Source organism: Lacerta agilis, chromosome 8, assembly GCF_009819535.1.
Source record: "Lacerta agilis isolate rLacAgi1 chromosome 8, rLacAgi1.pri, whole genome shotgun sequence".
Classification (NCBI taxonomy): Eukaryota; Metazoa; Chordata; class Lepidosauria; order Squamata; family Lacertidae; genus Lacerta; species Lacerta agilis.
The window spans coordinates 69,343,033-69,370,884 of NC_046319.1; the positions used below are offsets into that span (position 1 = coordinate 69,343,033).

Consider the following 27,852-nt stretch of genomic DNA (forward strand, 5'->3'; position numbering starts at 1 on the left):
AACAAGAAGTGGATGTGAATTAATACAGTACACATATTTAATTTCATGGTGGTGATGGATAGTTTTTCAAGCTATGTTTTACCGGGGGGTGGGGGAGAGAAGACTGACCAATGGGCAACATCTCAGTGCCTTAAACACACCTTCATTATCTGAATTGATGTAGCTGTCTTATGCAAAGTTGGACTACTGTTCTTTCCAGAAAAGGTATAAACGACAGCTGCAGATAATTGAATTGGAGCATTTATTTTGTGGGTAACCAAAGAGAGTTACCATAATTTAATAATATACAAGGAACATCAATTAAGAAATGAGTATAAAATTTATAAAATGTGACATTAGACCTACCGTTCCTATGCAGGGAATGGAGGGGATCCTTGCATGGGTTGTTCCTCTCACTTACTCTACTAAGCAGGAATATGCAAATTAGAGCTGTTCTTACCTTGCAGCAGGAGAGCGACCTCTCCAGTTGAAGGTATCCAAGCCTATGGAGATCAAATGGTCAAAAAACAACTGATCCAGAGAACAGAATTGAGAAAACTAAAAAAGAGCTGATTAGAGAGAAAACAAACAAGAAAAATGCAATAAGTTTGCAGTGGAGATCAAACTCAAATCTCCTAGGGTGGGCAAGTTCCTCTTCATTCCCTGCAGAAAATGAACCTTCTTGGTAGGACCAATGTCACATTTTCCTGCTGTTAGGAGGGGAGCCTTGAATGGGATATGCCAAAGCTTAACTGACATGGGGGATCAAGATGTGGGGCTGCCACTTTACTGAGAAACTACCTATTCTAATACCCTCCTACTGAAGGTTTCCTTGGCAGAAGCATACACATCCAGCTTGTAATGTTTACCAAAGGTTGAAGCTGCCCTGCAATGTCTCCTAGCTGCAGTTGACAACAAGAGGCCTAGTCAGCATATAACACCCATGTTCAGAGATCTACACTGGTTGCAGATTTGCTACTGGGCCAAGTTCAGAATGTTGCTATTAGTATATAAGTCCCTTAACAATTTTGGACCAAAAAAATAATAATCGTTTCAGTAGCACCTTAGAGACCAACTAAGTTTGTTCTTGGTGTGAGATTTCGTGTGCATGCATATGCACACAAAAGCTCATACCAAGAACAAACTTAGTTGGTCTCTAAGGTGCTACTGGAACGATTTTTTTTATTTTGACTACGGCAGACCAACACGGCTACCTACCTGTAACTGGCATTTTGGACCAGTTTACCTACAAGATCACCTTATCCCGCGTGCCCACTTGACCACTTCGATTGGTGGAATTGACAGTACCGTAGGTGCCACATAATACCCATCCCGCAACTGTAAGAATCATTTAGTGTGGCAGCACCTGCACTTTGAAACTCCCTGCCTATTGAGATCAAGAAAGTGCCTTCACTGTCCACTTTTGGGCCTGCAAAACAACATCCTGTGTAGACAAGCCTACCTAGATGCTTAGAAAGCTGAGATAAGTTTAATGTTTTGGTATTTTAACTTTCGTATGTTTTTAAAAGCATGGTTGCGATTTTTTCTCGATTTTACTGTTTTGCCTTTTTGCAAAACCCCTTTTGAGGCTTGTTGTTTTTTTAAAAAAAGAACCAAGCGATGTATAGATTTTGGGAAATAAATTAATGAAAGTACTGCAAAGGCCTTCAAGCTGCTGGGGTTGTGAGAGTGTTGAGGTAGGGGGGACACGCTTCCCTAAAAGACAGCTTGCCTACCGCAACTGACTTCCCTGTACACTAGCTACGTGGGAGAGTCGTGGTGGGTGGGGCTGAGAATTGTAAATGAGTGTCATTTCCGGGGGAAGCGGGAAAAACCGTTTAAACGGAAGTGCCGCTCTACCCTCCAAATCTCCATGATGCCCTGCCCTCTTTCTTTGTCTGTTTCCCCGAACGCTCCCATGGGAAGCCCCAACAACCACCAAAGTATTGCCCAGTTGTGGGTTCTGGAACTTTCCCCGTCCCTCCTGGCCACGTCATGGATCACGTCACGCTTTTTTAAAATGGCCAACGGCCTTCTAAGCCTGTTGGTTTTACCAGTCCAAGTAAAGCATGAATGTTCTTCGCAAGTGTATAGTTCTATAGCCCTCTCCCGCGTTCGGCTTCTTCGCGTAGAAAGCGTAAGTTGCAATTGGCTCTTTCTTGCTTTCCCGCTCCCGGAAGTACCTGGGGAACTTCCGGAGGCGGGACCAGAGTGTTGGAAAGAGGCCTCGGCTGGGTGAAGGTACGCGCAGCTGCCCAAATCAAAACAAAAGGGATGCGGGGGGAGGGGGCAGTTGGCACCGGCTTCTTCCTTTCATTACCTTTGTACCTTTCCTCTTCTGGTTGCTAAAGGAACAGGGGTGGGTAAATCCGAATTACAGTATGCTGTTCTTACTGAGGCGGAGTGAATCCGAATCGAGCAGTCCTCACCGGAGCGACGCTTCAATAAGTTTGGGCGCCTGCCGCCCGTCGTGCAAAACCTACGTGTGCTCCCCATTCTAGGAAGGGAACGGAAACCGCGTCGGTTTTTTTACTTTTATTTTTCCCGATTTTTTCATGCGCGAGGACGGAATCTGTTTCCTGTCTAGGTTTGGAGCGCTTCTGAATGCCGCTCTTCTGAACACGCGTGTGCTTTTGTATGTGTTTGTGTGTGCGTTACTGTAATGCTGCAACCCTAAGCTCCGTGTGGCTGAGGAGCAAACTTCATTGACCTCAGTGGAACATCTGGCTTCAGTAAAAGACGCAGGGAGGAAAGGCGCAGGCAGTTCTTTGTAACCCCCGTGAGGAAAAGCAGGGCAGGCAATGGCGCTCATTCTCTACTTACATGCAGGACCTTAAGTAACATTAAAGGCTGAAATCGGAGGTACATTTACTTGGGAATAAGCCCCACTGAGGAAACTTACCTAGGCTGTAATGTTTTGTGCAAATGGCTTCTGAAGATGGGGTTTTTCATCCATTCTATTGAGTTCATAAGAATTTCCATCTTCCCATGGGATGGGCAGAATAAATTAGGGAGGATCCAGGATCTTATTGTTGGACTGATTTTGCTGTGTAATGGGATATATATATACACACTGATTATGTCACATTATTGAAAAGGGGAGGAAATTCACATCTACTTTGTTAAGGGCCTGCTTTCCCCATTTGAGAGTGTGCTGGAGCAGTATCTAGCTCATAGCACAGAACTGTTTGGCCTTCAGAGGCTTGGGCCAAAGATCTTTCCATCACATGCTGCCTAATCCTTTCCACCTATAGCGGTGCTTGGCATTGAACTTGCGAGCATCTGCATGCACACTGAGTTCTGGTACTTCCCCCATCTCCCCAATTTAGCCATTTCAGGGAAGCCCTCCCTTTCCACTCATGTGTGAGTAATCAGATCTTACTTGGTTTTATTTTCTCAAATGAATCGAACTGGCCATGTGTTGGAACGACTATACAGGCAAAATGACCATACAAGGAACGTCAGGACCAGGGCCTTATGCAGCCCTCCAGGAATCTCAGCCTGCCCCTCCTAGCCACACATTCTACTGGCCTTCACACTCTCCTTGAATGTTTTTGTCTGCGTGGAATGTGTCTTTGAATTCTGAAAATGACTCTTGCTTGCTTGGATGGAGGACAGAAAGGGATGTGTGTAGAAACTAGCCTACTGTAAAAAGGTGGCATTTACACTGGTTGCTGGTTTGCCTCTAGTGCCCACTCACCACTGATATGGGACATGTGGCCTTCAAGCTGAAAAAGGTTCTCCATCCCTGCATTAAGTCATACTCTTAAGTAATGCCATTGGAATCAATGAATTTGACTAACTTTAAGTCCCTTGATTTCAGAATATGTCTTAGTCAGATGCTGAAGCACAGCCTGAATATCAGTATTTCTCTCTCTTCCTCCACCCCTTGCCCTTTGCAGAGTTTTCTTGAAACAAAGAAAAAGCAGCACCTACCAGGTACTCTGTTCACCAAACATCCTAGCATAGCTGCAGAGTTGTCAAACAGCCTTGTTGTGGAAAATGGCCACCAAGGTGAATGAGCAGAGCCTAGATGCATCCTGCAGTGACCCTGCAAAGGAGAGGGATCCAGGTAGCACCAACATGGCTGAGCATCAGGACTTGGATAGAGGTGAGGCCAAAGCAGCTGGTGAGTGTTCAGGAGGAGGAGCCGAACATTCGGAGATGACGCAGCAGCCTACGGATCAGCGTCAAGCCCCAAGATTGCAGGTAAAACAAGAAGAGAAACCAAAGACTGAAAAATCCTTGGTGCCCCCTGCTGCAGAGGCTTCTGTGTCAGTTCCAGTGCTGCCCTTGGGAGAAGGGAAAGGGGCAAAGCGGATGATGGAGGATGATGATGGTGATGCTGACATCTTTAAAGAAATGCCGGATGTCTGCCAGGAGGCCAGAGAGCCAGGAAGGGCCATGCTCCTACCAGATCTCTTTGGGGAGGCACAGCAGGCTCATAGCAGTCTGGCTGCCGGCCGGGCTGGAGGATGTGCCAAGGTGGAGCAAGCTATCCCATGCCTGCCGAAAGTGGGCTCTGAGAACCAGCGCAAACGCTTCCGGGGTTTTGCCTACAAAGAGACTGAAGGGCCCCAAGTGGCCTATGAGCGACTCCAGGAACTGCTGTTCCAGTGGTTGAAACCAGAGGCCCACAGCAAGGAGGAGATTATAGAGCAGTTGGTGCTTGAGCAGTTCCTGAACCTCCTCCCAGAGGATGTCCAGCGCTGGGTTCGGGAACGTCACCCTGAAAATGGGGATGAAGCTGTAGCCCTGGCAGAAGACTACCAGTTTCTGCACCCTGAGCCTGGGAGACGGCCCTACCCAGAAAGGGCAAGGCAACGGTCTTCAGCAAGGAGTTGGCTCCGCTGAAGTCACTGAATCGGACAAGCAGGACTGGTTATTGGTAGGTAGCAGGAAGCAATCGTTATTGATTCAGTACATTGCTTAAATTTTCTTTGGGGTCTGTTAGTAGTAACATTGTAGTAACATTGCAGTGCACCTGCATTGGATGGGTTCCATGCAGCTTGGAGTTACTAGGCAACCCCTTTGACTTCCGTGTGTGCTGAATTCTCCCCAGCACTTCTTGGTTGCCATTATGGGTTCCCTCTATTTACTGCTTCTGGCAGTGATGATCTGATGAAACGTTAAAAACTAGATTTTAGAAGGACTGTGCATGTGACTTTGAGATGCACAGGAATTTTGACTGGCAAAGCAGGAAGTAGATACTTGGGGACTACCAGAAAGCCCTTATCGCTTAATTCACAGTGAAAGTAGCAAAGGAAACACAGGCATCTTTTGAAGTTTCTGTTACATGCTGCAGAGGCAACCCACTTTTTAAGATGGAAAATGTGAACAACTCTGTGTGCACAGGTTTAACTGACTTGTGAGTGTATAACTTCACTGACTTTCAGCCACAAGAGTAGCCATTGAATCTTGTAACTGGGCTTCCCATGTATGGTGGTCATAGGCTGAGAAAATACGGTTGTCTGTGAAGAACAAACCAAGACAGCTATCCTCTGTGTGCTGATGTTTTGAGATCCACACGGTATCCTAGTTTTTTTCCTTAATGCATGTACAAATACACTGTCTGGTAATCAGCATCCTTATACCTGAGAGCATTAAAATAACCGTGCTGGTCTGTGTTGAAGACTGGAGGGGGGAAATTGGCAGCTGGAAAACAGATTTTGGGAGCTATCATCAGAGCCTGTTGTTGGCTGATCTTGTGGTATATATACATTTTAGATTTGGGGGGGGGGTAAAATTACCTGATGGCAGTGTGTCACAATGGATGGAGCAGCTGTCTTCCCAGATAGTGCCCTCCAGATGTTTCTGAACTACCACTCCCACCATCTGAGGCCGTTGGCCATCCTGGTTGGGGCTGAGGGGAGCTGCAGTCTCCACAACATCTGGAGGGCTAAAGGTTGGGGAAGGCCAGGTTTAGAGTGTTAGATTAGGGCCAGGGAGGCCCAAGTTCAATTCAGCCATGAAGCTCTCTATGTAACTGTGCCAGGCACTATCATCATAACCTATCTTATAGGGTTGTTAGGATAAAACAGGCAGGGTGGAGTGGAGAAACTCAGATGCTACCCTGACTTAATTGAAGAAAGGGCAATCAATCAATCAATCAATCAATATCGGTCTAAAGAGGCATTAGTCTGGTTTGCACCTCACATTAAATTCACACCAGCTCATTCACATTAAACCACACTTTTTGCCTGTGGTTTAGTGTGACATGTGAACCAGGCCATTGTAAAAGAAGTCTATAGTCTGCTGCTTTGTACTTAAGGTGTTACTCTTAGGCTACTGTATTTATTCACGTAAGTAATAGATAGGCAATACCTGTAATTAAAGATTAGGCTGTCCATCTCAGGTGCCAGGATTAGGAATATCTTTAAAGGACAGCATGCGGTCAGCTACAGAGTATCATGATTTTCTGTGCACACCATTTCACCTGGCTGCTTTGAATATCTGGACGTATTTGGCCAGCTCTACATTTCTGTAATTGTTTACCGTTTCTGATGAGTCCTTGGTTTTCCTTACAGACTGAGAGAATCAAAGACCTAGTTATCTACCAAGCTGAGCGGGGGAAACCTAAATGGGCCAGAGGAATCCGGAACTCAGAAATCACAGTGCAGTTGCTGAGCATGAAATGACCTTTACATAGCCTTTCCCTGCACAGAGACCATTAACTGGAGCAGAACCCTTCACATCATCTGACTTTTTTGTGTGTATACATAATGGGGAGAAGAAGGGGAATTTCAAAATCTTGCTTGGTCCTTGCTGCAGCTTAAAGAATGCCCTCTGTGCACTAATGCCATAGGGATAAGTTGGAGAAAGGACAAAGCATGAAGGGAACTCAAGGGCTTTTCAAAAGGGGTGGGGGTGGGCATGACTTTGGAATGTATGTACATATGAGCATTCTGATAGGATGCAGAAGGGAAGGGTCTTGTGATGAAAATGATACCTGCCAGTCTGTCTCAGGTTGGTCTGAGGCATCTGAGTCACCTCTTCCGCACCTCTTCCCCCACTCCTCAAACAGTCTCCCATGCCCTCCTCCCGCCAGTATATGATTGCCAAGATAATGTTTCCCCCCTGATTCCCCTCGTTGCTTTGTGTTCAGAGGGGTGCCTCTTAATTTGGAGAGATGGCCTGCCCTGCTCATCCTGTGAGAATTTGTGTGGAAAATCTTGAAAAGTCACTTTGTACCACTCCCAAGACATTTTGTGTGGCAGGGCAGACTTTGAACACCTTTGGGGAATTCAGGGCTTTTGCCACAGGCCTACCTCCTCACTATATCCAACAGCCCTATAAACTGAAGCAAACTCTGTATGTTGGAGGTACAAGGCAATTGTTGCTGTCAAACACTTCCACATCTTGCAAGCCCCACTGTTGCCAATGTAGTTTCCCTTGATCATGCGGTAAGTCCCCGTATCATTGCTCTATCTCCCTCAGAGCTGCTGGCATGGAGATTTGCCATGCAGTCTGGCAGACCTACATGGGATTCTCATGTTATGGTATCCCTGAAGAGTCTAGCCGCTCAAAAGCATTTTGAACAAGCCACCATGCAGCAACCTTAAATTAAGCTTGCTTAAGAGAGAGCTTGTGTTATTGGTCAAAAAGGGCTCCAAGGTCCACCATAATGACTGGCCTCATAACCCACAGAATTCCCCTCCTTGTAACTATTTTTCACTGGTTTGTCAATGGATTTGGAGCCCACGGTTCTTACCTGTGACCCAAAGTAGTCACAATTTGATAAACCAGCTGTTTGCTGGTTATCAAGCATTCTTCTGTGCTTCAAGCTGGGCTTTATTCCTGCAACATATTTGAGGAATGGAGTGGGAAGGGAAGGGAAGGGTCTTTTCTGCGGCTCCCCTCGGGTTTGTATTAGTGTGTTGAAATGGGAGCAAAGTTTTTTTCTTGCTTGTGGAAACTAGGTTTTTGATACTTGTCCTGATGTGATGTAGCTTCCGCTTTTGCCTTGTATCCGGTGAACTTTAGCCCTGCTTTCATTTGTGTAAATTTCTGGTGTGTGTGTATGTCTGTGGATGAGCACACGTAATAAAGGATCTTTCCCCAACAGTGGTCTGGAGTTACCATCTCTTCAGCTGCAGAGTTCCTATTTTGAGATCTTCCCAGTCGCTTCACCATATTCAGAGAATAGGGGATTTTAGTAGTCTTGAATGCTAGAGGCTACTTGATCCTGTCCAACATTAAACACCCTCCAAATAACAGCTTATGCTCGAGATGCTGGTGTATGCAGCCGTACAGGAAATTATAGCCCTTGATAAACCTGGATTTGTCCAGTACTTTAGAAAACCTGTTCCAACTAGTTGCTGCTACTACAGTTCTCAAAAGCAAATTCCATCAGTTAATTACAGATTTTATGGGAGGGTACAACTTTTGGCTGTCCTAAATCTGCTTTTGAACAAGACCTGGGCAGGCAAAGCACTTTTAAGTCCCATTAATTTCATTGGGAATGTTATCTGTCAGCAACATTACATTCTGTGGAACTAGAAGTGCTTAATATTGGCTTGATCTTGCACAATGTGATTCATATAACCATTCCTTTAAATCTCTCATAAAAAATCTGCTGAATAATTTGGAAATTTGTCCGATCTCTGCATTTGGACACCTCTGAAGATACTGCAACCACCTTTTTCGTGATAGTTCCTGAGATCAAGGAGCAGGTTTTCATCTATGGATAGAGTTGGATGCCATTTTGAATCAAGATAGTAGACTGAAAGTGCAGGGGTTTTTTTGGTTTCTTAGAAACCAAACTCCACATTATCAGCTTTCCAACTGTGCACACACACACACAAATATTCCACATTTTGTGTCCAACCACACGCTAAAAAGGTTGCAGGTTCAATCCCAGTATGGCACAGCTGCATATTCTTGCGTTGCAGGGAGTTGGACTAGAATATATGATCCTTGGGGTCCCTTCCAACTCTGATTCTAAAAAACGCCACACCTTTTTCCACAGACTGAAATTGGCTTGAAAGAAGTACTGTTGTAGTCAACGTAATAGGTTGTGGGGGAAGACAGGTCACAACACTTTCTCTGGTATGCAAGAGTCCCCATGGACCCAAAACAATTTGGCCACCTCCAATTTACACAAAAAGATAAAACACATTCCAACTGAGGCAACTTTTCCAAACCATGGAAACTTTAAATAAAAAGTCTTGCCATAAGTTGAGATCCCCAAAGATTTTTCAAAAGAATTAGAGCAGGACTAATTGATACATGTGTTTTGCTCCTGCCAGCTGCAGCTTAGTCCCTTGCCACTGCAGCTGTTTTCACCAACCAGCTATTTCCTCCCTCTGTTTCTCTTCCTATCCCACCCCATGGAATTGGCTCGTGATTACTTATTTCTCCTTTTGGCTGCTGCCTCCCGAGAGATCATTTCATTCCCCCCAGTTTCTAATTGTAGGCCAAAGAGGTGTGTTTTTTCATGGGCATCCTGGGATTTAGCCTTTTCAGGCACCTGGTGTGTTAGTCTCACAGAGATGCTTCAGACTGCAGAGGAAGAGGAAGAGTGTCGCTTAATTAGCCACCCCTTAGCTTCTAGCAGGCACAAATAATTCCAATTTTTAAAGGTATTTGTTTTTATGGCACTAGGAAGTTAAATTTGGCGAATCGATTTTTGCTGGCGTTAAGCAGACAGACTTCGGAGTAACACAAAACTGCAGGACATTGTTAACTGACCTTAATATGGCAGTTCTTGAGCGACAGGACTTCATAGGGAAGCTGCAGTGTGAGTCTATTAAATTGCAATACGCCAAAAGGCTCTACTGAGGATCAAATCAAAGCAATGGATTTTTTTAATCACACTACATGTGTTAATTGAGAAGAAATACCATGCTAAAACATGTTAGGCTAAGGGTGCTGAACCTTTTTTTCCAGACTTGAGGGCCACGCTCCCACCTAAGCAACCTTCCAGGGCCCATAGGCTAGTAAGGGGGGGGGGGGCGCCGAGGCAAACGTGGGCATAAATTCTATCTCCTTATAGTAGCCTGGTTTCTACACACACACCTTTCTATTTTCCATGGAGGCAGGCAAGAATCATTATAGGCAACCATATTCCAGTCAGGCAAGGAGGATACGAAGTTGGGGCTGCTGAGGGGTGTAGCCTGGGGAGAGTCTCATGAGCCAGACAGAGGGCTTGAGGGTCACACTTGATTTAGGCCAATGCAGGCTAAATAGTGCCTTAATTAACAAAAATCAGTGACACGCACACAAAATTGCTAGGAGTTAAGGTTAAGTCCATCCAGTACCAGCCAAAGACATTTTGCTGCCTGAGGCAGCCTGACACAGAGCAGCAACTTGACCAACCACCAGCAAGTCACAGTACCCATTAGAACCCAAGACCAGTCAAGCTAATTTCATACTGTACCTGAGTAAAAAAAAATCCCACAAGGACCACTTGCCCCTCCTGGGACCTGGGGGCCAGAGGATGGATTCTCTGTGGGGCCAGCCACTCGGAGCTGTGGGGGCTGGGGAAGGAGGGGCCCATGAATGCCTCCCTCAGCACCTGAACAGGTATGGCCACTGAGAAAGGGTTTCACTAGCCCCCAAACCAGGGAACCAGGTTGGCTCAGTCTATCTGTACACTATTTAACTGTACTGAGTTAATATTTAAAGCCTAGACTAAGGAAGGCTAGACCAAGACATATTACCCAAGGCTTGTATGGATATTTTAGCACCGAAGGCGGAAAATCGCACCTGTGCCTCTCTCCTTCCCTGTCAGGTAATGTACAACAACAACAACAACAACAGCTTAAATAACAATGGGCTGCTCTTTCACGACAATCAGCTGCCTGAGGCGACTGCCTAGTGACTGAGACTAAGTCTACAACCCCGTGCAAAAGTAGGAAGGTAAGTCCAACTGAACAAAGTGGCACTTACTTCTAAGTATACATGCACAGAATGGAGCTGTGTATGAGTTAAGCCAGTGAGAGCCAGCATGGTGTCTTAGAAAAGTTTTGGACTACAATCCCTATCAGCTCCAGCTAGTACGGTGAATGGTCAGGGATGATGAGAGTTGTAGTCCAAAATGTCTGGAGTGCACCACGTTGGGTACCGTGAGTTAAGTCCTTCCTTCATGACACAACTAGCTCTTTGAGGCTTAAGAACAATTAATTGGTTCATGCTGGTTCTTGGTTTTGATACATCAAAGATGACTAATCAGACGTTATTCCTTATCAAGTTTCTGTTCTTGAGGATAAGATTAAGCCTCATGGGGATAAGCACATTTAGAGGGGGAAGGCGGTATTTTACATCTCCTTGTCAGGGCTGTCTGTCAACCGCACCGGATCAGAAAATGAGATCGATGCTTTATTTTTCAGGTGTTAGCTTTCAGAGCAAGAAGTTTGCACGGAAACCATGGTTGTTACGTAATCGGAAGATTCAATATTTTAGCACTGTGGGAGGGAATAATTCATGCATCACAACAATAGGACCACCAACCTATGCTCATTCTCCTGGGAACAGGTCTCATTCGGATTAGTGTGACTTACTGTTAAGTAAATGTGTACCAGATCAGGATTGCAAGGTGGGGCATGGTGTTGCACAGCACCATCCTCTCCATGTTTACTTCAAAGTAAGTACCACCGTGTTCAATGAGTCTTACTCCCAGGATAAAATATGCCTAGGTCTGCAGTCTTAAGACATGGCGGAAAGGAGGCAGTTGCAGCTAAGTTATTCCCCCTCATGTTGCTTAAGAGGTTTCTACTGGTATATTCCATCCTCACAGGCACCAGACTTAAATGTCTTCTCCTCTATAGTAGTACGGATCCAGTCAAGGAATTTGCAGATCTTGATGTAGATGCCAGGGTCACCAGGCTGAGCGCAAGGGAAGCCCCCCAAAGAGACCACGCCTTGGAGGCCTCCACCATCACAGAGAAGGGGTCCCCCAGAATCACCCTGTTGAGAGAACAAATGATGAGCTATCACAATAAATGTAAGAAGAGCCCTGCCAGGTCAGTTCAAAGGCCTGTCTAGCCCATCATCCTGTTTCCCACAGTGGCAGGGCCAGCCCATCCATGAGGCAAGGTGAAGCAACTACCTCAGGCGGCAGGATCCACGGGCGCAGCAGATCTTGATGTAGATCTTTATTCACCCCGTCTCTTATTCCTGATGTGGAGCTTCACTCACCCCTTCTTCCCTGGCAGGCAGGGAGGCACCATTTTGTGGTTTGCCTCAGGTACCAAAATGTCCTGGGCCAGCCCTGCACAGTGGAAAACCAGATGCTTCTGGGAAGTCCACAGGTAGGGCACGGATACATTAGCCCTCTCCTATGCATGTTCCCAAGCAACTGGTCTTCAGAGACAAAGCTCACTTCCAGATGATCCTTGTTTGACGCAACAAAAAATCAAGATGGGTGCTCAATATTGAGCACCCATCTTGATTTTTTGTTGTGTCAAACAAGGATCATCATGCACTTTCCAGTGTATTTTCCCTTCACTTTCCTTATTGCAAAAAGTCTGATCTTCTGGGAAAGCAGCTGTGTTTTGCAAGAGGGCCAAAACAGCTTTAACTGTACGGCCTGAATTTGTTGGTATGTGATTAAATCTCATGCCAAAAAAAGGTGGCAGTCTGGATGCAACCATAGTGCCATTGCTAGTTGTACCCTCCGTAAACCAGCTCCACCCAGTTTGCTCTATTGCCCATTCACATTCCCACTTGTTTCTCCTGCTAAGGCTTCCAGACAGCTCCACGGATGTGTGTGACAAAAGGACCTTATGGCCAGGGCTTTGCTTCGGGGGAACTCATGGGAACTCAGTTCCAGCACCTCTCAGGTGGGCACCATTGCCATTCTAAGAGAACGAGGGAGGTGTTCATGAGTTCTTGGACCTCTTTTTCTAGAAAAACGGCACTGCCTATGGTCACAGTCAACATGGCCGTGAGCTTCACCCTGGGAATTCCTAAGGAAGACTGGTTCCATGGCATGAGAAGCAACATCTCCATGGAATAATACCATACATGGAGAAGGCAAGCACAGAAATGCACATGGAGGGTGAGAAAACAGATTTTAATCCTCAGGCACCCCCATTCCCACCCCATCTACCAGGCCTGATCCTTACTTAGCAATCCTGCCCACAATTGGCATATCCTTACCCGGCATGAATCTTTGCCTCCGTCAAAGTATCCTGCACAAAACATGTTGTCGGTCACTTCCCACGGGTAAGCAGCCTCACACACACGGTTGTCGAATATCGTAATGTTAACACAATAAGGAACGTTGGGATACGTCTCTGAAAACAAAATGGAAGCCAGGATTGTCTAGCTAGATGCTTGTAAGAGACCACAATTTGCAGGGGACAAGGATAGTTGTGTTTTTACAAATCTGGTTATGCACAGTGCTACCTCCAGGATTGTGGAGACTTGGGAGCATACGAGCTCAGTGGGCCCACTTAAATTGCAAGGACAAAGAATCCAAACCAAGAATCCTCTCAGGCTGCCATCAACCTTCTCAGGTGCTCTGTGTAAAGTGAGGATAACAGTCTTGTTGAAGAAGCTGTGCCTTTGCCAGTTTTGATGTCTTGACAAATGCCTGACCTTGCTGCTCAAATCCAGGAAGTTTGTTTGGATGCTGGGAACTACAACATTGTGAGTGGTAAAACTACAGTTTCCAGGATTCTTGGGGAAAACCTATGCACTTTGAACATATGGTGTGGAGGTGCTGGTCATAGCAGCATGTATGCTCCAGAAGAGGCATGAGCATCTGCACACCTCCAAAGAATTTTTTTATGTCTGCTCCCATATATATATATATATTTCAGACATTGGTTCTGCAAGAGAAATTGACCCCCAAAAACCAGCTCACAGGCAGTGGCGGAGCTTCATGCTCCGGCACCGGGGGCGGAAAGCAGGCAGGGGCGTGGTTGGCGTGCATCCTGGGGGCGTGGCACATCATCCACAGGGGTGTGCCGCATGTCCTGGGGTCGTGCCATGCCGCCTGCGTGGGTGTGGCGCCCAGCGCAGGGGGGCAGCCACGATAGCACCCCACCAGGATCGTGGTGCCAGGGGCTGTGTGCTCCCCCCACCCTCTTCCTCCACCAGTGCTCACAGGCACAATAAAAAAGGATAAATTTGAGGAAACTTGCTGGCCTTTTCTAACTTTTCCAACCCAAGCTGGATTTATCTTACCTTACTTTATTTATTTACTATATTTCTATGCCGCTTTTCTCTCACTTGAGTAACAAAGTGGCTTACAAATGATAAATAACAATAATGGAAACACAGCCCAGGGGTAAGTGCCTGGAGCTCGTGGAATCTCACGTCACTGGCAGGGATTGGGGTGGCGTGTATATGAAGTAAAGTTCTTAACCTGAGGTACTATTTCTGGGTTAGCAGAGTCTGTAACCTGAAGCATCTGTAACCCGAGGTACCACTGTATAGACAAAACTGAGCTAGAGGGACTGGTGGTCTAACTCAATACAAGGCAACTTTCTCTATTCCTCACAACAATATAGCTTTTTATTGGGCTCTGTGTATGTGCAACCAAGGAAGTATGTTTGTGTATGCTTGAGAGAGAGCTACAGAGACGTAGCATTTGCTAGCCTGGCACTTTAGCACCCAGTGTGGACATGTTTCTTCACTGCCTGTGAAAGGTAGGTCAGTGGGTGAGGCCTCTTAGCCCACCTGTGAGGTATTGATCCAAGTTGTTCACTTGTGGCACTTGATGGACCATAAGCATGGTCCAGATTCAGGCAAAAGCCAGATTTTGCAGATAGCAGGTACACACTGTGGTTCTTGTTAAGAACAGTGATTTAATTTACTGGAATTGTGAATGCTTAAATCAGGCATCCCCAAAGTCGGCCCTCCAGCTGTTTTGGGACTACAATTCCCATCATCCCTGATCACTGGTCCTGCTAGCTAGGGATGATGGGAGTTGTAGTCCCAAAACAGCTGGAGGGTCAAGTTGGGGGGTGCCTGGCTTAAATGCATGACTGTGTGTTTAATTCCGGAACATTCCCCAGTAACTCTCATGAGATTGGTTAACTCTGGTCCCGTAGGAAGTATCTTATTGCATTCTCCATTTTGTTTTTTTGTGTGAGTGGACTTAACTGTCATGGCTGCATCCCCATGAATGCTGAAAAGACAGTGTTAGAACAGAGGAGAGGAGTGTGATTGTTTCTGTGTGAATACATGTGACAGAAAGAAGCACAGAAGTTGATGTTCTCCTAAAGAAGCAGTCAGGAGAAGTCTGCTGGAAGAAGAAAGTGGAAACTTCTCAGAAGGAACTTTATGGCCTAGCTGGGCAACGTGCAGAAGGCTGAGTGCAAGGACCAAAAGAGAAAGGACAAGGCTTGCTTGAATGTTTAAGGAAGAAACTGCAACCTTCAGCTAAGAAAAAATAAGCCCATGCTTGGATAAGCATGTGAATGTAAATATTTTGCATATACTGTATTCTTCTTTAGCTATATGTTCAGTAAGTAAAAGCTTTTGAATATTTTAGCAAGTGTTTGGACATTGTTTTAATTTCAAAGAGAGTCAGCTTCCTAGCTGCAACGTTGCTACTCTGCCAACAGCACTTACCTTCAGGAGTGGTGGTTGTGCCCCAGCCCATCACAGTGCAATCTGTTCCCACCGGGGAGCAGCTGGAGGGTAAGTCAATGGTAGACACACGCTTAGTCATGTCAGCAGAGCTGTTCAGTTTGATCAGCATGATGTCGTCGGTAAAGCACGAGCAATTGTCACCGGGGCATTTCTTCAACGTGCTGACTCTTAACTGCTCATAGTCATCTTTGTTGTGTGCTCCGAGCCTTACCTGGATGTTTCCGCTAGAAGACAAAAAGCAAAGACCACAGGATATTCTCAAAACAAGGTCTGAATGGACAGGTTGGTCTCACTGTTGTTTGGAGTGGATATCTGTTGTGGTCACTGGCCTGAAGCTGGTGAGATCTTCAAATAGAGGGCTGCCCACTGTAAATCAGGGCACATGGCCACCCTAGTTCTCTACCCCTCTAGGGTTTTGGTTTATTCTAAGGATTTTGTGTGCCTCTAGCCTATCACTATCTCCCTCTTGTGCATTTGTGCTGGCCCCAAGGGTTTGTCCATGAAGCGAGGTCCAAGTCCAGTCCTGGGTCTAGGGGTCCAAAGGAGGTCAGTCCAGCGGGGAGCGAGGCAGGGAGCAGGTCAAGGTCCAAGGCAGGTTCAGGCACAAGGTTGCAGGTTGAGCACACGCTTGCAACTATGTTGCTCACGCAACTTGGGCTGGGTCTGGCTGGCTTTTATCTGGCCCTATGCTTAGGGCCGCCCCGATCCTCTGGAGACTCGCCTCTCCTCCGGGCCTGGAGGCGAGCACTCCTCCTGCAGACACTTAACTCCCTTCGCCTCTCTGCCCTGAGCCTCTGTAGCTCAGGAGAGGCTGGTGGGTTACTGGACCCAGGGGATGCCTCAGCTTCCTCTGAAGAGGCTGGGAGTGGAGCACCTGCAGGCAATGGGTCCTCCCTCCCATCAGGAGCCAGAGCAGACTCTGCTGATGCCTGCACCTGGGGATCCAGCACAGGTGGGGATCCTTCAGGCTCAAGCCCTGGCCCCGGCTCAGCTGGTTCTGGAGGCGGGGAATCCTGTGCAGGCTGGGATCCCTCAGGTTCAGCATCAGAATCTGACTCCCAGGCCATCACACCATCCCCCCTCCCAGGCCTCCCCCTCAACTGAGGGGCCGGACCAGGCTTGCTGGGGTAAGCTGCATGGAAATCACGGAGGCAGGCAGGTGCGTGGACGTTTTCCACTGGTTCCCATGAACGATCCTCAGGCCCATACCCCTTCCAGTCGATGAGGTATTGGAGCTTCCCCCTGCGGTATCGTGAGTCGAGAATGCGCTCCACCTCGTACTCAGGCTCCCCCTCAACCAAAACTGGCTGCGGTCGTGGATTGTCTGGGTGGAACTCGTCGGGCGGGGCGACTGGACTAAGTAGGGACCGGTGGAATACTGGGTGAACCTTGAGTGATGGAGGTAACTGGAGGCGAAACGCCACCGGTGACACCTGCGCAGTGATGGTGAATGGGCCGGCAAACCGTGCATCCAGCTTTCGTGAGGGCCGAGAAGGATGCAGGTGACGGGTAGAGAGCCACACCCGATCGCCAACATGGAGTTCTGGCCCCTCCTGACGATGTCGGTCAGCCTGGGCCTTGTATGCGTCCTTGGCCTGGCGCAGTTGCTCCATCAATAATTGTTGCTGGGACTGAAGCTCCTGAAGCCAGTCTGTCACTGCGGGGACCGCGGAAGCTGGCAGCACGTCCGGGAACAAACGTGGATGGTAGCCGTAGGAGGCCTGGAACGGGGTCTGCTGGGTGGAGGCGTTCACTGCATTGTTGTAGGCGAACTCCGCCAATGGCAAGTGATCGACCCAGTCATCCTGCTGGAAGCTGCAGTAACACCGGAGGTACTGCTCCAGCACCGCATTTGCCCGTTCCGTCTGGCCATCGGTCTGCGGGTGGTGGGCCGAAGATAGACAGACCTCCGTCCCAAGGGTCTGGTGCAGGGCTCGCCAGAAGTGGGATGTGAACTGGACGCCGCGGTCAGAAACCACACGCTCGGGAAGGCCATGCAGGCGGAAGATGTGCTGCATGTACAGTTGAGCCGTCTCCTTAGCTGTGGGTATGGACGGGCAGGGGGCACAGTGCACCATCTTAGTGAAATGGTCCGTGAAAACCAGGAGGCAGGTACAGTGACGAGATGGGGGCAAGTCTACCACAAAGTCCAGTGAGACCGTGTGCCAGGGACGTGGTGGGACTGGTAATGGCTGGAGCAGACCGGGGGGTCGCCCAGTAGGACCCTTGGCCCGCCGGCAGACATCGCAACCAGCAACATAGCGTGCCACATCAGCCTTCAGGCGGGGCCACCAGAACTCCCGGCTTACCAGATGAGTGGTCCGGTACCGCCCAAAGTGCCCTGCTGCTGGGGCATCGTGGGACATCTGGAGAACCTCAGCCCGCAATGGTCCTGGTGGGATGTATAGACGACCCTGGTGCAGCAGTAGGCCCTGGTGCAGGGCCAGCCCTGGATATCGAGGGCATGACCCGTCAGACAGTTCCCGGAGCCGTTCCTGAGCCCAAGCGTCGACCCGTTGCTGTTCTCGCACCCGAGCCTGCAGTGGCTTGGCCTCCTGAGTGGCCAGGAATGTGGCTGGTGGTAAGATAGTCGTCGGTACTGCCTGCTGTACAGTGTCTGCGACGTCCTCGGGTTTCCGGGACAGGGCATCCGCTTTCCGGTTTTGGGAGCTAGGGATGTAGCGGATCCGGAACTGGAACCGGGAGAAAAACAGCGCCCACCGGATCTGCCTTTGGTTCAACTTGCGGGTGGTCTGGAGGTACTCCAGATTCCGGTGGTCCGTTCTCACCTCCACCGGGTGTCGTGCCCCCTCAAGATGATGGCGCCAGACCTCAAAGGCCACCTTGATGGCCAGTAGTTCCCGCTCCCACACGGTATAGTTACGCTCCGCCGGAAGGAGCTGCCGGGAGTAGTAGGCGCAGGGTAACAGCGGCGCATCGGGTCCGTGTTGCTGAGACAGGATGGCACCGAGAGCCGTACTGGAGGCATCAGTCTCCACCACGAAGGGACGAGAGGGATCAGGATGCTGTAAAATCGGCGCCCTCTGGAAACAGGCTTTCAACCCCTGAAATGCCACTTCAGCCTCCTCATCCCAGGAGAAGGGTGTCTTGGGGCGCAGCAGTCGGGTTAATGGGGTGGTGCGATGAGCATAATCTGCAATGAAGGTCCGGTAATAGTTGGCGAACCCTAGGAACCGCTGTAAGTCCTTGCGGTTCCGGGGCGCTGCCCACTCTCGAACCGCAGCCACCTTCCCAGGGTCCATCTGCACCCCGTCAGGGGAGAGTCGGTGTCCAAGGAAGTCCACTGACCGCTGGTGGAACTCGCACTTGCTGAGCTTGGCATACAGGCGGTGCTCCCGCAAGCGCTGCAACACGGACCGAACATGACTCTCGTGACGGGCTGGGTCACGGGAATAAATCAGAATATCATCTAGGTACACCACCACGTATTTGTCTAGCAAGTCCTGGAACACGTGGTTGATGTACCGTTGAAACACGGCGGGTGCGTTGCATAATCCAAACGGCATAACCAGGTATTCAAACTGCCCATACCGGGTCCCGAATGCCGTCTTCCACTCGTCCCCGGCACGGATCCGAATCAAGTTGTAGGCCCCTCGGAGGTCCAGTTTGGTGAACATCTGCGCCCCCTGCACCCGCTCCAGCAATTCTGCAATAAGGGGCAAGGGGTACCGGTCTGGGATGGTGATCTTATTCAGGGCCCGGTAGTCATGGCAGAGGCGAAGCTCCCCACACTTCTTCTTAACGAAGAGTACAGGAGCGGCAGTGGGTGAGGTAGAGGGCCTAATGAACCCGCGTTCCAGGTTCTTGCGAAGGAAGTCCTGCAAGGCTTCACGCTCTGGCTCCGAAAGAGAATATAGGCGGCTTACAGGCAGGGGCGCCCCAGGCTGGAGGTCTATGCCGCAGTCGAAGGACCGATGAGGTGGCAGCTGGTCTGCTCCCTGTTCCTCGAACACGTCTAAATAGTCCTGGTACACGGCAGGGAGCGTTGACACAGCCTGCCCCATGGGGGCAGCTGCTACTAACTCGGACTGAGCATGGGAACCCGGGTCTGGGAAGCGTACAGTCCGATTGACCCAGTCGATCTGAACATTGTGCGACTCCAGCCAGTCCATCCCAAGCACCAGGGGAAACCGGGGCATGGTGGCAATGTCCAGGGTTCGCACCTCCCGGTGCTGCTGGTAGCACAGGACCAAGGGCTGGGTCTCCCGAGTAACCGCGCCCGAGCGTAGGAGCCGTCCGTCAATTGCCTCCACCTGTACTGGTTCCGGCTTGTTCTGAAGCGGCACCTGATGCTGAGTGGCGAAGGCAGAGTCCATATAGGAGCGGGTTGCCCCCGAATCCACCAGAGCGTGGGTGAGAATCCAGGGCCCACCGGGGGGGTATAGACGCACCGGTATCATGAGGTGTTGCAATTCCACTGGTGAGGGCCCATCATGCGATGCTTGGGGCCCCAGGTAGCCTGGGCCATCGGCTACTGGGGTTGGCCGTTTCACCTGCGGCTGGCGTTTCTCAGGGCAGGTTCGGGCGTAGTGTCCACTCCCACCGCAGTAGAGACACAGGTTCCCCTCCCGACGCCGAGTCTTTTCCGAGGGGGAGAGGCGAGGCCGCGCTGCCCCGAGCTGTATCGGCTCCTCCAATGACTCAGCTCTGGCCACGGAACTGCAGGGAAGCACCGGCGCTGGGAGCCCGGAGTGCCGGCGGCCCCGGGCCTGGCGACGGTCCTCCAACCGATCATCTATCTGCAGACTCTGTTGGATGAGGGCATCCAGTGTGGCAGGGCGATCCAACGTGGCCAGCTGATCCAGTACCTCGTCTGAAAGTCCCTCGAGATACTGGTCCCGCAGTGCAGAGTCGTTCCAGGTCAAGTCCTGCGCCAGCAGCCGAAATTCTGTGGCGTAGGTGGCCACTGTGGACTTGCCCTGTTTCAACCGCCGAATTGCCCGATTGGCTTGACTCCCCTTCTGAGGGTTGGCAAACGTGGTTTCCAGAAGATTGCAAAACCCCGTATAGTCTGTCAGCAAGGGGGAGTCTTGCCGGAGCAGCGGCAACGCCCACTTGGCCGCCTGGTCCTTCAGCAAGCTGATCAGGAAGTGCACCTTGGTGCGGTCGTCGGGGAAATCCCGAGCTCGCCCCTGAATATACAGCTTGGCCTGGGCGAGAAACATGGGAAAGCTGGCTGGGGACCCATCAAATTTCTCTGGCAGGGCCACGGGGTACTTGCCAGGAGCTGGGGCGGCGGCCCCAGGAGCCGGTAAGGCATCCAAACGCTGCTGAAGCGCCGTAACCACATTGCTTAGCTGCTGCACGGTGTGGGTCAAGGCCTGGTTCTCCTGGGCCAATGCCACCAGCGCAGCCGCCTGGTCAGCCATGGCTATTAGTTCCTCCCGAACGCACCCCAGCGAAGGGGGAGTGCGGGTGTGGCGTGAGCAAACTGTGCTGGCCCCAAGGGTTTGTCCATGAAGCGAGGTCCAAGTCCAGTCCTGGGTCTAGGGGTCCAAAGGAGGTCAGTCCAGCGGGGAGCGAGGCAGGGAGCAGGTCAAGGTCCAAGGCAGGTTCAGGCACAAGGTTGCAGGTTGAGCACACGCTTGCAACTATGTTGCTCACGCAACTTGGGCTGGGTCTGGCTGGCTTTTATCTGGCCCTATGCTTAGGGCCGCCCCGATCCTCTGGAGACTCGCCTCTCCTCCGGGCCTGGAGGCGAGCACTCCTCCTGCAGACACTTAACTCCCTTCGCCTCTCTGCCCTGAGCCTCTGTAGCTCAGGAGAGGCTGGTGGGTTACTGGACCCAGGGGATGCCTCAGCTTCCTCTGAAGAGGCTGGGAGTGGAGCACCTGCAGGCAATGGGTCCTCCCTCCCATCAGGAGCCAGAGCAGACTCTGCTGATGCCTGCACCTGGGGATCCAGCACAGGTGGGGATCCTTCAGGCTCAAGCCCTGGCCCCGGCTCAGCTGGTTCTGGAGGCGGGGAATCCTGTGCAGGCTGGGATCCCTCAGGTTCAGCATCAGAATCTGACTCCCAGGCCATCACAGCATTGGTGTTTCCGAGCAATGATGCTGTCCCTACACCTAAAGAGTGGCACTGGGCAGTGGTGGCTGATGCCCATTGAGACTGATAGGGCGGAACTCAGGGAGGCCACCACCAGATGGAGCCAGAGTCCATGGCAATCAGAGCCAACTAATTCTTTTTAAAAAAAAAATTAATCAGATCTGTCTGCACCACTCACACACGTTTCTCTGAATGTGGGGTAAAACAGTAGGACTTAAATATTTTCTAAGTGAACAACAGATAAATAAACGAGTTATGTAATGGATTTATATACTGAATATTCAGAATTGTTCTGTTCGTAGCTAATCATTTGTGCACACACTTTCTGTGTTGATTTTGTACAGTCAATAAGGAAATAACTAGATAGATAGATAGATAGATAGATAGATAGATAGATAGATAGATGGCAGAGTAAACAAAGTAAACAAATTCTAGTTCTGCCCCACGGGAGGCTAGTGTGAGATCTGTGAAGAAGAAGAAGAAGAAGAAGAAGAAGAAGAAGAAGAAGAAGAAGAAGAAGAGGAGGAGGAGGAGGAGGAGGAGGAGGAGGAGGAGGAGGAGTTTGGATTTGATATCCCACTTTTCACTACCCGAAGGAGTCTCAAAGCGGCTAACATTCTCCTTTTCCCTTCCTCCCCCACAACAAACACTCTGTGAGGTGAGTGGGGCTGAGAGACTTCAAAGAAGTGTGACTAGCCCAAGGTCACCCAGCAGCTGCATGTGGAGGAGCGGAGACGCGAACCCGGTTCACCAGATTACGAGTCTAACAACCAGCATGCGGCCTTACCCATCAGCAAGGCAGAGAGAGAGAGCTTCAAAGCTCTTCCCATGCTGGATAACTGCAAGCTGGCCTAGTGCCAAAAAAACCCAAAACCTTTAAGCTCTCTCACTGGCCCGCCTTCAGCCATGTATGGTTGAAACTGCACAAGCTGAATGCCCGTAAGATGTGACCGTAATGCACATGGTGAACTGTTATGGTTGTCAGGGACTGGACTGAGGAGGAATTGTGGAGACCACCCCCTTCCTCCTACACTTCCCAGAGAAGGGAGACACAGTGTGGATTTAGAACAGTGGTCTGCAGAAGGTCATAGTTCAGAGGCTGCAGCAAGGAGAAGCTGGGAAATACTGGGAGAGCAGCAGGAGGAAGAAGAAGAAGAAGAAGCACCAGGGGAGAGACAGCTGACAGTCTCAGTGTCTTTGGAAAGCATGCCAGACCAGCCCCTTCCAGGTCCCGGCGTGCACTGAAAGTAGAACAGAAAGCTCTGTTGAGCTGGATAGGGATGACGTATACTAGGAGAGATTGAGGGGGTGGGACTTTACTCAGAGCAACACTATTATCCAAGAGGCGGCATCATGTCTCTCTCTCTGTGAATATTGAATAAATTACCTTTGGTAAGAACTTCTTGTTTTCCCATTTCTTGCTGCCAGCCATGACGGAGGGGGGGTCGGATTCTCTGAAGCCTGACAATGATGCTATGTAAAAGCAAAGCCCTGCACACTCTGATCACTAAAGATCCTAAGAAGCACCTTGAAGCATAGCCAGAGACCTGACATTGGATTTTTACCATACATTTCCTCACCATATGTAGCAGTGAGCAGCCGTGAGCACCCAGTCGGGGCTGATCAACATTCCGGAGCACAGAAGCTTGTCAGAGTCATAGAGCAGAGCGAGCCAGGAGTGATTATTGTCAGGGCACTCCTCGCCTCCAATGATCCGGTTACGGTGCGCTGACACTGCAACACAGACCAAGAAAGCTCACTGGGATGGTGACCAACATTCTTCATTAGAATACCCATCAATCAACATAAGTTGTTCTAGCCATAGGCCAGGACAAACCCACAGCAACAGTACCAATAAAACCATACAGATACATACATCCACAATATGAGCCAACATCCATGATGTAATAGATTACCAGAGACATCAACAAACTCAAATCCAGCTTGTTTTCAAATTAAACCTCCGAATCATCGCAACAATTTATAGAGATTTTATCTAACTCCTGTCTCCTGATTTATTTATATTTTTGCAGCCAGTGCACAGAGAGCATCGTGCCAGAAAGCTATTAATTGTCACTCAAAATAAACCAGACCATTTATGCCAGGGTGTACCTGTTTGCATGTGTGAACAAAGGTTTTCAGAAAGCAATCATTTGGGTCTCTATATAAGGGGCAGACTAACATATAATGAGTGATATCTTCCACCTGTGGTTGACCACAAATACATAGCCTCTCTGAGTACAGGACCTTGTTGCAGTGGGCCTCACCTGGAAAGGCAGCCCAATAAAGACACAAATTTGGAGAACGCTGGCATAGGCAATACCGAGCTAGATGGACTAATGGTCCGGCTCAGGAGAAAGCAGCTTCCTGTGTTCCTATGATGTATCTAGACCACCACCACCCTTCCAAGGTCCACATCACATTGCCACCAGTTCTCTTACCAAAAGACAGCAGGAGGAACAGAAAGATGTGCAGTGATTTGGCGAGTTCCATAGCAGCAGATCTGCGTGGCGAAGTGTCTGTGCCTATCTGAGAAAGTAGAGAACAAGTTCTGTGATTAAGAAAATGTGATACAAACTCTCTCTTTTTTGGCTCAGCGCCTCAACTCCTTTGTTTTATCTACACCCCGAGGTCACAGCCCAGGTGTCCAGCCGATGCCACGTTCTCAGCAGTCCACACCTGGCTCAACTAGGCAGAAAGAGAGAGAGAGAATAAGCCCTGGGGTTAATCTGAACAGAAGCAGAGCCAGCACTTTCCTCCTAGAATGGCAAAACAGGATGTCGTCTCATGGCAACCTCAAAGATGGGGCACTGATTTCACTAAGTTAACAAAGTACATCTTAACTGATTTAATATTGTATTTGCAACCCACCCTGGGACCTTGTGGTGAAATCACCACCGACAAAAGGTCAGTGTTATGTACTGAGTTGAATAGGATCCAAAATGCACCAGTCTGATTGGTCCCAGAACAATAGGATTGAGATTGCAGCAGTCTGATTGGTCCCAGAACAATAGGATTGAGATTGTAGCAGTCTGATTGGTCCGCAGGAGCCACCCAATCCAGCTCCAGGTGGAAGTGAATCCGCATTCCGATTGGCATACAGGAGTATCCCGGAATTAGCCAATCACGTGGGGCCCATTGTGTAAATAGTGTATATAAAGCAAATGTTTTGGGGGAACTGCATTCCTCACTACTATGAGCTGAATAAAGAGCATGAAAGTCACACTGGACTCCGAGTATCTTTCAGTCAGGGTTTCCAGTAAATCTGGTTCAGCCTCCAATGTTGGAGGAACATGTAGCAGGACCAGAGCAAGGCCTTTGATGATGACCTCAGCCTGCAGGGAACTTTGTGTGGGCACAGGTGCTCCATACTGTTGCTTCATTCCTTGTCCCCACAGTACAGGGGCACATCAGCATAAACATATTTGTGAATGAAGCTAGGCCACAGGGAGCAGCAGGGAGCATCTGCATTGGGCAGGGAGGTGGAATCACTGCAATGACTATGATCACAGCCAGGAGGTCCACCCAGAGGGGACTCTGGGAAGCAATAACAAGAATGAGAGTTGTTGAAAGGGTCAGGAATCTGCGTGTAAACATGCCCTTATTATGCCAGACAAGGTTCCTGTCTATGGAACAAAGCCTTGCTCTTCCACCTTGCTCACTGTAGACCCACTCTAGGCCTCAGAATAGAGCGGCTGCAGTGCTGGACCACACTGAAGTGAACTTGTTCTCTCAGCTCCTCTGACTGTGTCCTTATGTTGTCTCTGATCCTTATCACACTGCTTTTCCCCACTGCTGTGGCTATGAAAGAGGAAACCCTGTGCACTCCTAAGAAAAGCTACACAGAAGGCTACTCTAGAGACGGGGCCCATATTATTGGTGGTCTTTTATCCCAGAATATTTTAAGCAGTGAAGAAGAACAATTCCGAAGTGCCCCACAGCCTTTCTCCTCTGCAACAGTCAGTCAGTAAGTATTTAACACTGTTTCAGGAAACCAGAATGTATCATCTGAATTTATCAATCTCTGTGTAGCCAGACTCAGGTCTATGATGTTATCTCAGATGAGATCAGAAGTGGTTTCTCAAGCCATCAATACATACAAGTGAATGAATGAAGTCGAGGCCTAAGTGCATAGGATATATTTCTATCCCGAAGGTGTGAAAGAATGGATTTTTTTATTTTTATTTTTACAAAAAACAAGTCTATGGCTAGTGATCAATGGAACAAACAATTTTATGTGGCTTCACAACACTGCAATGAAGACAGTGTGAAATATCACATAAATATATTCTAAAATTTCTAACTGTGCTGGCTGAGTATGCCTTTCAAATGCTACGGAAACCATAGCAACAAAATACAAAATTATTGTTGCTCAAAACTTTGAAATCCAGAAGGTGAAGATTGTTCACAACAGACATATTTCAGAAAGCATGCCACACAAGTTTCAACCTATAAAGTCTTCTTCAGTGGCATATAGTTGAAAGACATCTCTTTATTTGTGTGGTCAGAGAGCCAATACACAAATCCCTAATATTTCAAATTTACTAAAATGCAGGGTGAGTCTTTTAAAGAGGCCCTGTGGAACATGTGTACTCTGTATCCAAGGAGCCTCTTTTAAAGGACTCGCCCTGTATATTATGCTGCTAGATATTCAATGTCTGTTTGTTTTTAATGGTCTAAAGTTTTCTGTAAGCAACAATGCCCAGCTTCTGTAGATAGTATTTCTTCCAGGTTATTTACTTTTTTTACAATTTACTTTTTAAAACACGAATTGCTGTGTAGTTTGCCCTCAGTGTATAATCTCTCTCTCTCTCTCTCTCTCTCTCTCTCTCTCTCTCTCTCTCTCTCTCTCCCCCAAAAGGAGAAATCTTTTACTGCTGTTTCTCTCTTACATCTATGCACATCCGCTCGTCCCTGGCCTCTTCCCTTACCTAGAGGGGTGTCATCCTCCTTCAAGTACTGGTCAGCATTTCATTTGAAAAGGGCAGAGAGATCCCCAGCTATCAAGAGATCATCCCCATACCATTAGCTCCCATTCACAAAACATCTGCCTGCCAGCCTGTGCTATTAACCTGCTGTGGGAGCGGGTAGCACTGTGGTCTAAAGCACTAAGCCTCTTGGGCTTGCTGATCAGAAGGTTGGCAGTTCAAGTCCACGCAACCGAGTGAGCTCCCGTTGCTCTGTCCCAGCTCCTGCCAACCTAGCAGTTCGAAAGCACACCAGTGCAAGTAAATAAATAAATCCGCTGCGGCGTTTCCATGCGCTCTGGTTTCTGTGGTTTTGTCATGCTGGCCACATGACCTGGAAAGGTGTCTGTGGACAAATGCTGGCTCCCTCAATGGTCCTCTACCTTTTTTATCTTTTTAAATATTAACCTGCAATCTGGCTAAGAAAGGAATAGTTACTCAGAAGTCTTCACACCTGTAAAGATGCTGTTCTTGTTTCTTTCATACGGTATCTACCTATCTATCTATGCATGCATATTTGCATGCAATTGGGGTGATTGGGGGTGCGTTATCCCCAAGGGGTAGCAAAATCATCTCCATGGCTTTCTGAGTACCATCTGTCTGCCTAGCTAGCACATTTTTAACTGAATATTTCAAGGGCAGTTCACAATAGGTTCCCTGTCCCAATGCAGCAAACTCAGGAAGAACTTCCAGCACACCCTGGCCTTTGTGTTTGCAGTGGAAGAGCTCAACAAGGAATCTCATCTCTTTCCCAATGTCTCCTTGGGATTCCAGCTCTATGAGGATAGTCACAACATAAGAAAGAACCATGAGGCCACCGTTAGCATTTTATCTGAGAGGAACTGGACTCCTTCCATGCTCCCCCTGCCTCCCAGCGCATATGATCTTTATTACTCCTACGGGAGGCCATCTTATGACAGCCTGGTCAGCACAGGTCCAAAGGATAAAACCATCCCCAACTATCATTGCCATGGGCAGAGCAAGCTGGCAGCCGTCATTGGGGCTCTGACATCCGAGTCTACCACTGAGATGAGCAACATGTTGCAGCGCTCCAAGGTACCTCAGGTGAGTTTGGCTCTGTGCTCTGTTGCTGTACCTGAAATCAAAATATTGGATCAAGCAAACAGGACATTCTTGACCAAATGACATACCTGTAATGTAAATTAAGCTAATTGGCTGGAGTATGTTTTGCATAATAAAAGATGCAATCCTACACTATAGACAAGTGGTATATAAATGTTAAGAAAGGAAGGAAGACAGACAGACTTGGGCTACATCCACCTGAGGGTCTATA

The 27,852-nt window shown here is 48.7% G+C and overlaps 2 protein-coding genes across 3 annotated transcripts; one reads left to right on the top strand and one right to left on the bottom strand.

The window, feature by feature from the left end:
- Positions 1-2,132: 2,132 nt before the first annotated feature.
- LOC117051601 (SCAN domain-containing protein 1-like) lies at positions 2,133-6,550 on the top strand. 2 transcript variants are annotated; one of them, XM_033158156.1, is made up of 3 exons: positions 2,133-2,220; positions 3,882-4,867; positions 6,507-6,550. In XM_033158156.1, the coding sequence occupies exon 2, from the start codon at positions 3,982-3,984 to the stop codon at positions 4,831-4,833; it is 852 nt and encodes a 283-aa protein (XP_033014047.1). In that variant the 5' UTR covers positions 2,133-2,220; positions 3,882-3,981; the 3' UTR covers positions 4,834-4,867; positions 6,507-6,550. The 2 variants fall into 2 exon arrangements, with proteins under 2 accessions (XP_033014047.1, XP_033014048.1); XM_033158157.1 differs by lacking the exon at positions 2,133-2,220 and adding an exon at positions 2,240-2,338.
- Positions 6,551-11,302: 4,752 nt separating this feature from the next.
- LOC117051602 (gilatoxin-like) lies at positions 11,303-24,141 on the bottom strand. Its single transcript, XM_033158158.1, has 5 exons — positions 24,033-24,141; positions 23,172-23,325; positions 15,505-15,749; positions 13,081-13,217; positions 11,303-11,886 (listed from the first exon to the last, which is right to left on the bottom strand). The coding sequence occupies exons 1-5, from the start codon at positions 24,082-24,084 to the stop codon at positions 11,692-11,694; spliced, it is 783 nt and encodes a 260-aa protein (XP_033014049.1). The 5' UTR covers positions 24,085-24,141; the 3' UTR covers positions 11,303-11,691.
- Between the last annotated feature and the right edge of the window lie 3,711 nt (positions 24,142-27,852).

Coding starts and splice junctions, on each gene's coding strand:
- LOC117051601 (XM_033158156.1), top strand. CDS start 3,982: ATGGCCACCAAGGTGAATGAGCAGAGCCTAGATGCATCCTGCAGTGAC.
- LOC117051602 (XM_033158158.1), bottom strand. CDS start 24,084: ATGGAACTCGCCAAATCACTGCACATCTTTCTGTTCCTCCTGCTGTCT. Junction 13,218..15,504: donor CACAACCACCACTCCTGAAG/GTAAGTGCTGTT, acceptor TTTTGTTTTCAG/AGACGTATCCCAACGTTCCT. Junction 11,887..13,080: donor GAGGCAAAGATTCATGCCGG/GTAAGGATATGC, acceptor TTCTCTCAACAG/GGTGATTCTGGGGGACCCCT.